This window comes from Balaenoptera borealis (assembly GCF_965194805.1).
Source record: "Balaenoptera borealis genome assembly, chromosome: X".
NCBI classification, from domain to species: domain Eukaryota; kingdom Metazoa; phylum Chordata; class Mammalia; order Artiodactyla; family Balaenopteridae; genus Balaenoptera; species Balaenoptera borealis.
Genome location: NC_138881.1, coordinates 58135460 through 58147547, shown reverse-complemented (window position 1 = coordinate 58147547; position 12088 = coordinate 58135460). Strand labels below are relative to the sequence as shown.

Genomic DNA, 12088 nt, shown 5'->3' with positions numbered 1-12088 from the left:
AACACAGAGACACCCTGTTCTTTCACTCCTGCCTTTGCTCTGGCTGTCCTCCTAAGCCTCCCTGCCACGCCAGGTCTGATGAAGTGCCCTTCCTCTGTGCTTCCTTTCATCACAGCACTGGTCATGCTGCTTTCTGTTTATTTCTCTCTATTTTCCATCTATCTGCCATCTCTACTAGACGGTGAGCGCTGGGACTGGATCTTTATCTCTCTACCTCTATTGTTTATCACCATTCTCTTCAGTAAATATGCAGTGAATGGATGAATGGACAGCTGGCAGTTTCACATGGAGGTCACTGGAATGCAGTTATTCTGTGTGACTGACTGAAACGAGATTTACCCTCTCATAAGAATGTAATATACGTGCAAGGTGGCACTTCAGATCAGTGGTGAAATGGTGGATTACTCAGTAAGTGGTGTTGGGCTAACTGGTTAATTACCATAATTGGAGAAAATCAATTTATGTCCTTACCTTACACCCGAGTAATTTCCAGGTGGATTTGTTAAATAGTGTTAAATATAAAGAGAAAGCATAAAAAACTTGAAAGTATAAACGAATATTGATCCAACCTCGGGATGGGGAAGCCCTTTCTAAGCAAGGTACCAAGACAGAAACCATAAAGAAAAAGATCGATAGATAGACTCCATTACAATTTTAAACTTTAGCATATGCAAAAAGTCAGAAACAACACTGAAAGGCTAATAATGTATGGGAAAAACTATTTTTAAAAAATATCCGAATGAAAAGTGGAAGGACCTATTAAAAATCCATAAGAAGAAGACAATCTTACCCATAGAAAATTAAGCAAATGTCAGGAACAGGCAATAAACTAAGAATTACTTGTTCCAGCATGAATGAAATAGACATGCTAATAAATACTTAGAGGAATATTCCACCTTACTAGTAATCAACAAAGGGTCAACTCATACAGCATTTTTCACCTAACAAATTAGCAAAGATGATAATTTTCAGTGTTTGCAACTATATGGGAAAGTAACACTCTCACCCCCTGAGAGTGTAAATTGGCTCACTCTTTCTGGAGGGCAATTCATCAGTATGCATTAAAAGCCTCTCCTTTTGACCTAGATCACTTCTAGAAATCTTATCAAAGGGAAATAATCAGAAATATAGACAAAGACTCAGCTACAAGGATATTACAGTGGCATATTTATAGCAGTGAGAAGTTGAAAGCAATCTAAATGTCCAGCAATAGAATAGGACAAATAAATTATGGCACATTCACAGGCTAGAATGCAGGCGTTAAAATCATCGTATTGAAGACTAAGGACAGTGGGAAATGCTTATAATGTATTTTTAAGTAAAAAAAAAAAATAGAAGTAGTTCAAATAGAATGATACCAGTTTGGTTTTTGAAAATATGCATGTCTATGTGTTTGTGTAGAAAAAGCGTGGAAGGAAGGAAGATACTGACTGGCCTGAGGAGTCCCTGCACACAGGACCCCCTGTAGCCAAGAGGGCACTTTGGTAAGCTCCAGTGGCTTTTGCTTTCACGCTGCAGCCCAAGAAGTTCTGGCTTCCACTGTAGGACCTGTGGGAAGAGGCCAAGTGGCTCCAAAAGTTACTGTAGACAGAATGAAGGGGTGGTTGCTGCCACAGCTGATAGTGTTATAGTCTTAGGCCCCTAGGTAATGATACATTTCTTGCACATTTTATACATATTTTCATTTAATGTACCGAACATCCCAAGAGATACCTCTAAGACAGGCATTAACTGTCCCATGTTACTGATGAGGAAACTGAAGCCCAGAAAGATTAGATGACTTAATCCAAGTCACAAAGCTAGGAAGTGGGTATATGAGCTGGGCTTCAAATCCAGATAGATGTCCTTGTCTTTGGCTGCTAAGGCAAAAGGGCATGATAATGAGTAAATGAAGAATAGTAAGTAAACGAATGAAATTTGCTTCTGGAATTGAATCCCTTTGGGAACAGTACCCCATGGCTTTTGCACACGAAATTGCCCAGAACACTCACTGTCCTCGGTGACTGTGGTCACTGTTACAAAATGGAACAGACTGCAAATCCCTCATGTCCTGCCAGATCCCACAGCGAAGGCCCCTTCTTGGCTTGTGCTCTGGGCCTGGTTGGAATCTGGCCTGGGTTTACTCTTCCCCGTCCTTCCAGCTGAAGGCAAACCCAGTGGAGGAAGCTGGAACAGGCCCAGTGAGATCTTAAGGGTTCCCTAGACAGAAATAGTTATTTCTCTTGTATTTAGGGAGAAGCCTGTAAAATGGGACTCTGCTGGTTTGTTTGCTGCCTTCTGCCAAAGAATTCCGTGGGCGGCACCAGGAGCTCCCCCCACTCCCAGCAAGGCCCACATTACCCAGGCAGTGCCCTCTTCACCAACCTATGCCCTCTTCCCCATTCAGGGCCTCTGCCCGGCCCATGCCCCCTTCCTTGGCCGGTGCACCCTGCCCTCACAACAGTGCCCCGTCTGCATCCAGCCCCTCCCAACTTCATGTGCAGATAATTTCCCTAGCGAGTGCCTCCTCCCCTAGCCAGGTGCCACTCCCTAGCCCTTCCCCATTCAAAAGCCAGGAACCCCTTTTTCACCTTATACCAATTCATACCCTATACCAACCAGGCCCCTGGTCCTTGTCACCAGCCTATTCCCTCTTCCTCACTTCCCTAACCCTGCTCCTCAGTCTATGCCCCCTGGGGCCAGGCCCCCTTCCCCAGGTAGTCCCATTTCCCCACATTATGCACCCTCTGCCCCAGCAGATAAGCCATCCCCCATCAGAAGCCCTTAACCTGCCTGTGCTTCGAAGCCAGCCAGGCCCTCTTCTCAGCCGGCCTCTCTTTGTCCGTTTATACCTGCCTCCCCGGCTCCCTATGCCCACTTCCCCGGCCAAGGCTAGCTCCCCAGCCTGGTTCCCTTCCCCTCCTAGGCAGGCTTCCCCTATACCCACCTAGACCCTCACCCCAGCGGAGTCACGTTCCCAGCCAGTATCCTCTTTTGCAGCAACCCTACCTAGGCCCCTGCCCCAGCTTGCTACCCACCCACCCCCGCCAGCCCGTGCCCAGGCTCCCTGACCCAACTTGGTTTTCCTTTCCCAGCCTATGTCCCCTTGCCCGGCTAGGCCCCTTTCCCCAGCCAGAGCCTCTTCCTCAGCCGATGCCTCCTTCTTTGGATTGGCCCCCTTTCTAAACCAGCCATCTTACCAGCCTGTGTCCAACTCTCCAGCCTCTAGCCACTTACCTGGAAGTTTTCCCACCCCGGGCCACAGCCCAGCCTCTTTACCATCCTATGCTGCCAGCCTCCCCTCCCCAGGCAGGCCTCAACCCCGGCCTGTCTTATTCCCCATGCAGGACCCTTCTGCTCGCTGGCCCCTCACCCAGCCAGGGCCTGTTCCCCAGCCTGAGACCCTGTTGACAGCCTCCTTAGCCAGGCTACCCTTCCCCAGGCAAGGCCCCTTTTCACCCCTTTGTCCCCTTGCCCTCACGGGACCCCTTCTCCAGAAAGGGCCTCCTTCTGACAGCCAGGTGCTTGTGCCCAGTCTTTTCCCTTTTCAGCTGGACCACTTTTCCGAGGAGTTCCCCCTTCACTGGCCTTTCATAGCCAGTGCCTCCTTCCCTGGCCAAGCATCCTCCTCTCTCAGCTCTCCATCACCAGTAAAGTCCCCTCCCCGACCATGTGACGTTTCCCTGCCAGGACCCCTTCACACACACACACACACACACACACACACACACACACACACACACACACACGCCCCCAGCTGGGAACTCTTTCCCAGCCAGACTCCTCCCCACAGCCAGGCTCTCTTCACCCAGGGACCTACAGCCTCTCCCCCAGTCTAAGCTCATTTTCCCGGGCGGGCCTCCTTCCCAGTAAGGTCCCTTTCCTCAAGCGGTATACCCCTTCCTCAACCAAACCCCTTCCCTAGCTTATTCCCCCTCCTCAGCCAGACCTTCCCGCCATCCCTAGCCTGTGCCCCCAGCTAGGTCCCTTTCCTCAACCATGTGCCCTCCCTCAGCCAGGACACACGCCTTCGTTCCCAGGCAGGATCCCTGCCCTAGCAGGCCCTCTCCACCTGCTAATCCCCCTCTTCCAACCAGGTCCATCAACCCGCCTATTATCCCACGCCCAGCCTATGTCGGTCTCAGCATTCGAACCTCTTCCGCCACCTCTCCTGCTAGGTTCCTTTCCTAGCCTGTGCCTCCCTCCCAGGCCCCATTCCCCCGCCAGAGCCCCTCCCCAGGCAGGCCACCTTTCCCTGCCAGGATATTTGCACCCCCGAACCTCCCCCAGCCCAGCCAGTCTCCCATCCTCAGCTTGTGCCACCCTGTCAAGTCTGTGCTCCTTTTCCAAGACAGGCCCCTTCCCACATCCAGGCCCCTTCCCCAGCCTCACCCTCTTCCCCAGCTTAGGCCTTTCTCCCCAGCTTAAGCCTACTTTCCCAGACAGATCTCTTTCCCTGGTCAGGTGCCATTCCCCAGGCTTTTCCCCCTTTAACAGTCAAGGATTCCTTTCTCATCTTTTGCCCCCTAACTCAACTAAGCCTCTTTCCCTTGACCAGCCAAGTCCTCCTTCCCTAAGCAGCCCCCACTCCATTATCCCCTTCCTAGCCTGGCCTCCTTCTTCACCCTGTGCCCCAGTTCACACAGGTTCCCTTACCTCGCCGTCTCCCCTTCTTCTGCCTGTTCCCCTTTCCCCTGCCACGTCCCATTCATCCTCCTAGACTGACCCCTTCCCCAATTTTCACCCCTTTTCCCAGCCAGGCCCCCTTCTACAGATTATGCCTCCCTTCCTGGCCTATTCTTCCTTCCCCAGCCAGCTTTCTCATCCCTATAAAAGGCACTCTTCTCACAATGCATCCAAATACCTAGTTTTCTCAGGGACTTCCTCTTCTCAGCCAGCTGGCTATCTGAAAATGTATCTGATGCACACATTTACACAGTGAGCTATCTGGCAGGATTTCTATATTTGTATTTTGAAAACAGATTCCCCCCACCCCACCCCCGGCCTTCAAAAAAAAAAAAAAAAAAAAACAGTGGCACTTCTTTCCCTCCTGCCACTAGCCCTGGACTGGCAAGTTTTTGAAAGTGAGAATTCTTTTTCATGCATAGCAATGAGAACATCCTTAACTGAAGCCATTTCATGATGTTTCCACTGAGTGAAACATCAACTCAGGATAGCTTCAACTATCTTGGTACTCCCTAAATCCTTCCCTGGGAGATATTGCACTGCAGGCCACCATCAAGGCTGCAGGTCCATTGCATCTTCCAAAAGCCTCATCTGTCACTGTGTCCTCCCCCTTCTCTCCTGTTCCCTAACCCTCCAGGATTCCTTTGCTGAAGTCGATCCTGGTATACAAACTCTATATGAACTAAGTCAGCTATACAAAAATGAAAACCAGGTATTTTTTAAACTGCTTTTATTCTTTAAACAAACTACTGTTCCCCTTTTCCCCTTTGTATATTTTATTTTAGAACAGTTGGGGTGTACAAAGAATTTTTAAATCAATTTAAGTAATCTCACTGAAATACAGGATCTAAAGGTTAAATTTTTTTTTAATTGTTTACTGCAAATCATTTCACTTTTACTTTTTTTTTTGGCAAATTCAAGATATCAACAAGTCTAAAATATCAACAAAAGTATATTGCTCACTTTTTTTTTTTTTTGCTTCATACCAGTTGCAGATATGACAAAATGAATCAACTCCTTTAATACTTTTAAAAATCTCTCTTTAAATACTTTTTATCTCTAAGAATTAAGGAAAACGACTAAGTTCAGATCTTTCACACTCATACCGGTTGTAGATAGAACAAAGTGGACCAACCGCTTGCACAAAATTATACCCTTTTATGTCTGAGAATAAAGGAAACTTACTAGTTGATCTCACCCCTCACAGTAAGTTAAACTACCTATCAGTTTGTCTCTTCTTACTTCACATCAATTGCAGATATAATGAAATGAATCAACTACTTGAATAAAGTCATGCCCTTTCTTATATTTAATAAAGGAAATTAAATTGAGGTCTTTCACATCTTAGAACAAACCTTATCTAGCCTATCAGTTTAGGTAAATCTACTTGCTACATTTAACGCTTACATTTAAACTTCTAAAGTTAACAAACATTATTTAGAGTTCAGGAAACATCTAAACAACTGTAATTAGTTTGCAACCATGCAAGGTTTTATGAAAAAACAAAACAAAATACTAGGGCTCCCCTGGTGGCTCAGTGGTTAAGAATCCCGGGGACACAGGTTCGAGCCCTGGTCGGGGAAGACCCCACATGCCGCAGAGCAACTAAGCCTGTGCGCCACAACTTCTGAGCCTGCGCTCTAGAGCCTGCAAGTCACAACTACTAAGCCCACACACCATAACTACTGAAACCCGCGTGCCTAGAGCCGGCGCACTGCAACGAAGACCCAATGCAGCTAAAAAAAAAAAAAAAAAAAAAAATACTAGAGGAGGTCTTGTTTGTAACTTGAGACGTCTCCTGAGTAGCCCAGTTGAAGTGGAAAGCAAAGCCCCCAAACAGCCCACGATACATTTTTTCCCCCAAAGAACTAAGCAAAAGGCATTCCCAAATCATTTCATTCACATCAACTCCAACTTTAAGTAATCAATACATTCACGGGGCAACCGGAAGATTCTGAGCTAAACTGACTTTTTTCCCCAAGTGAAGAACGCATCAAACCAAGTTGCCATTTCTTGAACCCCAAAGTTACTTGCAACGTGACCAGTTCTCATGGGTGGGGGGCGGGGCAGAGACCCTTCAGGGCAAGAAAGGTGAGAACTTGGCAAACTCACTCCCGCTAGGGTAGGACAGTACAGATCCCTTCCTGGTCACTGGCCTCCGGTCCCCCCACCCCATGAAAGAAGAAACCCAGGGACGATCGAGGAGGACAGAAGATCGAGGGAGGAAGAAGGGGGGGCGGGGGCGGAGAGAGGGGGTGAACTCTGAGTGAAATGAATAAACAAAACCCCGAGAAAACCGAAGGAAAAAAGCGGAGCCTGCTGAGGAGACGCGGCGCCGGCGGCTTCGGCTCCAACGGCAGCCGCCGCGGCGATGGCGGCAGCGGGCCTAGAAGAGACGCCGGGCCACGCTGCTGGCGGAGACGGCGCCGAGCGGCTTCACCGAGCTGTAGTGCTCCCCGCAGCTGTAGGAGTAGCGGTGGTAGACCAGGGTGATTGGCTTCTTGGTGTACTCCTCTCCCATGATGACGGCGGAAGAGTTGGCCTGGATCACCTCGATGGGGGTCTGCAAGACGTGCGACAGGGCCCTCAGCTCGAGCTGGCCTCCCCACGACGCCCTGAGCACGATGTCGTCGCAGTACCTCAAGAAGCCGTCGCGGCTGCCGGCGATGCCGGCTCCGGGGTGGCTGAAGAAGGGCAGGAAGTCGTCGACATGGTTCCGCATGTACTCGGCGGTGAGCCTCCGCAGGCGATCCACGGTCACGGAGGACACCAGCTGGTGTTGGATGGCGCGGTACATGCAGTGGCCGTCGGCCGGGATATCCTGCATCTCCAGATTCCTGGCCCGCAGGATGGCGCCGAGCTCCATTTCCTCGTCGTGGCAGAAGCTGGCCAGATGCTCCATCTCAGCCTCGGCCACCCTCTCCTGGCTTTCTCCCTCTCGGGCCACCTTTCTTTCGCACCCTCTCTGTGCCTTCGAGAGGTGAGGAGGCTCGTTCTTGAGATCCACCTTGGGCAGATCTTCAGTGACAGAATCGTGGTTGCTGTTATCAGGGAAACTCTCCTGGAACTTCTCCAGCTCCTGCTGGTGCTTCTGCTCCATCGCGGCCTCGAGGCGGGCCACATCGAGGAGCAACTGCTCTCTTCCCTTCTCGTCGGTCTTGGGGACCGAGCTCTTCATGTCCTGAATGTGGGCCTGCAGCTCTGTCTTCTCGCGGTTGTGGCGTTGTATCATCTGCTGATGCTCACGCTGGGAATCTCCCATGATGTTTAAGGGCAGGCGAGAATCGAAGTTTGGTGGCTGAGGTACTGCTACAGTTCACGTCAACAGTCTAACCACCCAACTGCCTAGAGCTCCTCAGTCTCCCCTGGCGGCTGTACTCTGTTCCCCTCACCCACGGTTGCCCTCACTCTATTCACGACCCTCTCTGCCATTGGCCACTGTCTCTCCACGGCTACGCCTCCTAAACACGCCTGGCACTACGATTGGCTGTTGGGAGACCCTACATACGCCCCCATTAGACCCCGTAGCAATGGGTGCTTCCGGTTTTAGCGGGGTTCCTGTCCCGGCTGTAAAATCCCGCCTTTGTGCGTTATGTGCAGCAACTGAGCCTGTGGAGGTTTTCGTGGACTCTTTTTTTTTTTTTTTGCAGGAAGCGCTAGGGCGTGTTTAGGGTACAGGCTCCAGTGACACCCACTGGGTTCAAAATCCTGTCTCCACCACCTAAGATGTGTGATCACAGGCAAGTTGCTTGAATCTCTGAACCCCACTTCCTTGTTAGAAAGTACGGATACCCCAGAGATGATCCGCAGCCAGGTTAGGGGCCACAGGCCAGTATCTGTTCCAAGGAGTCTCTTCTCGCTGCTGCCCTACCTCACAGGGCAGTTGCGGGAAGTAGTGTTAAGTCGCTCTGCATGCTGTGCTCTCACCGCATCGGCAGGTATTCTTCCCCTTCATGCGGGAAGGTCTGGAGTTAGGTAGTTACAAAGCCCCGTGTCACCACCTCCTAACTACATCCAATCTCTCCCAGCTAGGCTAGAAGATGGTCATCACAGGAGAGGCAAGGCAATTAAAAAAAAAAAAATCAAAACTGAGGAGAGGCCTCTCTTTCTGCTCTTCTGAAGACCTCTCCTACACAGGGAGGTCCTGCAGGTATAGACAACACCCTGCTTCAACATATCTACTCCCCTTTGAAGAAGCCATCACCCACAAAGGAGGCAGGGCAGGAAAGGGTTCAATGTTCAGTTTCCTTTAGTGACCCCCATTCTCCCTGAAGGGCAGGTGCAGGCAGCTAGGCGATGGCAAGAGATGTTCACTTGAAGATCTTGCCCTGATTGAAGGCTTTGCCCACATGCTGGAAGGCCCCATCCCAGGAAAAGTATTCTCGAACCAGCGTCTGGGTCTCCTCGCTGCTGGGATCCAGTTTCTGCCATGTGTGTGGCTCATAGTGCACCTGCCAATCTGGACTCAGCGGAAGGGCAAGCTCCTGGCCTCAGAAGACCCAGACTCCAGAAATGGAGCTGCTATTGTTGGTTCCAAACAGAATGACACTGGCAAAGGCATTCTTCCTCAGTTTGTCCAGTCGCTGGAGCATTCCAGTGATGAGGTTGCAGCTCATGAAGGTCTGGGTGAGCTCTTCAGGGAAGCTGTACTCGGAGTACCACAGGGACCAGCCACCTTTATCAAAGTGCTCCCAAAAGTACGGCAGCGCCACGGAGAGTGTGTCCTCGTGGGAGTACTTGCGCTTAAATTCATCCAACACAAAGGTACTCTTGGGCAGGTGAGCAAAGGGATCCTTGGCCTTCGGCTCAGCAGCCAGTGCCTGCTCACATTCATCCAGCTCCTCCTCAGTAGCAGGGGCAGCTGTCTTCTTCTCCTCCTTCTGCTCAGCCTGGGGCTTCTGCTTCTCTTCTCGAGAAGCTTTCTCTTTCCGTGGGGTGTCTTTCTTAGGCTGGCTCTCTGCAAACTTTTTAGCATCAAATTGGGCCATTTCCTCACAGAGTTTCACCTCCCCCAAGACCTCCCGGAACTGGGGCTGGTTAATGCAGGTGAGGAACCAGCGGTTTGTATTAGGGAAGGCCTGGCGGAAAGAAGGCTCCAGAACCTGTTTATAAAGCCACAACACGGTGCAGAAAACTGTGATGTCAGCCAGCGTCACACGTTCGCCCACCAGAAAAGTCCTTGTCTTCAAGTGAGCATCCAGGAGCCCCAGAATTCGCCTCACCTCCTCCTTTGCATTCTCTGTGGCCTGCTTGCTGTGGTGCATGATGCCCAAGGTGGGGAACACCCAGGTACTGGCTGTGGGAACTACGTCGCTATCAGCAAAGCTCACCCCCTGCACCACCTGGGCTGCTGCTTCGGGAGTACTTCCCTGCAGCTCCTCGTTGCCCACATAGTAGGCAATGGCATTGCTCTCGAACACACAGAATCCATCGTCACCCTCAAAGGCTGGAACCTTGCCAGCAGGAAATTTACGGAGAAATTTGGGGGTGCGGTTGGTTTGGCCAAAATGGAAGTGGGGTGGTGCGGAGAGCACGTGGACCTGAGCCCCGCTGTACTGAGCGGCAATGAGGGCCTTGAAGGCCCTCCAGTTCTCAGGATATGTGTACAGGGTCCCAGCCGCCATGGTGATTCCACAGAGAAAGGGGCTCGTGCACTCTTAACTGCTTACTTCACTTCCTAGCCTGAACACAATGCAGACACTGGTCGTGCCTGAGAATCACGTGACAAATACTGTTACACCAGCTGAATGTGCTCTGACACTGGACTTCCCATTGCTCCCAGTGTTCAGGAGGCAATGTGGCTCTCTCCAGTTCTTTAGTTGCCTTGACTGATGAACACTTAATTTTGTGTATCAGAGCAAAGATATTTCTTTATGGTCCTGGGAACACAGAATCCTTTCAGTTTAGGCCTCAAATCCACCCTGTCCCATCTCAGTGTGAGAAAGCAACAACCTTAAAGTTCACTACAGCTGGGCAGACTTCGTCTTGTGCCAACAGAATGCACCTACCCTAAACTCCCCTTCTCCTGGGTTCCCAGCTTCCAAAACGGGCTCCCATGAAGCACGACAGCTGGCCTTCATCAAGCCACTTCCTTCTGATTATTTTGAATCTCTAAAAGTTCTAAAAAATAAAATAAAATAAAGTAAAATAAAATCCCTAAGCTCTTTCAAATATGCTCTCACCCTGCCCCACTCCGCTCATCTGTATCTTGAATTCCCAAACAGGAAGGCTCTTGAGACAACCTCCTCCTTGTTACAAATGAGGAAAGTGGACATTTGTCCAAGTTTTTACATATATCAAAACTTCAGTCGTTTTTATTGCTAAGTAGTATTCCAGGATATGGATGTACTGTAGTTCATTTAACCATTCACCTGTTGAAGGACATCTGGGTTGTTTCCAGTTTGAGGTTGTTACAACCTCTGCTATAAACATCCATATACAGGTTTTTTTGTGTGAGCACAAGTCTTCATTTCTCTGGGAAAAAAATGCCCAGGAGTGCAGACTCACCGATAACCAAGGCGCTGAGGGCCCACCGGAAAAGAGCAAAGACCTCCAGGGTGGTCTTGAGGTCCTTCTTGGAGAGCAGGAGCATTATGGCCAGGGTGCCGGTGGCTCCCGGTAAGTGCAGTTGGGCTGGCCAGCCCCACCTGCTCAGGGGCTGGTGCGGTTTCCTCCCTTTGTGCTTTCTTCTTCAGCCCCTGCCTAGTCTCCACCCCCTGCCTAGTGTCCACCCCCTGCCTAGTCTCCACCCCCTAACCTGCCCTCCCCCACCACAGGACCACAGGACTACACGCTGCGTCTGCTTGTCCAGTTCCTTCCAGCCATCTACCCACCTGCACTTTACCCACTTGGGCATGGACCGGGCTGTGATTGTGACACCCTCTTGCACACTTGTGCAGAGAAGTGTAGATGGAGCTCTGGTGTGGGAAGTGAGTGGAGGCGAGGGTGGGGCTGCTAAGAGGCCTCCAGAGCCAGTGTGGATGGGGGGAGATGGGGCAGGGAGGAGCCCAGGGCACACATGGCACCCCGAGCCTACATTTCGGTTTATGAGGCCCAGCTGTCTATGGTCTTTCGGTGACAACGTGATTGGGGAGGAGGAGGTCGCAGGTGGGGTGTGCCTGGCAGGTGCGGAGGAGCAGAAGCCTGGAGCTGAGTGAGTGAGACGGGCTGAGGTGATGAAGTCAGAGAGCTTGGCAGGGCCAGAGGGTGTAAGGCCTTGGCCTTCTCCTCTGACTGAGATGGGGAGTCAGTGTGGGGTTTTGAGCAGAAAAAAGGAAAGGATTGCTTTCCGGTTTTAAAGGGCCAGGGAAGAAGAAGGAGACTTTTGAGGGAGTATGGCAATAATCCATGCAGACATGACGGTGGCTCAGGGCAGACTGGTGGGAGTCAGGGTGGCAGGAAACGGTTGGATTCTGGGTGTCTC

The 12088-nt window shown here is 50.7% G+C and overlaps 1 protein-coding gene and 1 pseudogene across 2 annotated transcripts; both read right to left on the bottom strand.

The window, feature by feature from the left end:
* Positions 1-2886: 2886 nt before the first annotated feature.
* Positions 2887-8170, bottom strand: LOC309620389 (OTU domain-containing protein 6A-like). Its single transcript, XM_082376715.1, has one exon. The coding sequence runs from the start codon at positions 7925-7927 to the stop codon at positions 7052-7054; it is 876 nt and encodes a 291-aa protein (XP_082232841.1). The 5' UTR covers positions 7928-8170; the 3' UTR covers positions 2887-7051.
* Positions 8171-8513: 343 nt separating this feature from the next.
* Positions 8514-10324, bottom strand: LOC309620373 (elongation factor 1-gamma pseudogene; annotated as a pseudogene). Its single transcript has one exon. The product of its transcript is annotated as an elongation factor 1-gamma pseudogene (transcript).
* Positions 10325-12088: the final 1764 nt, after the last annotated feature.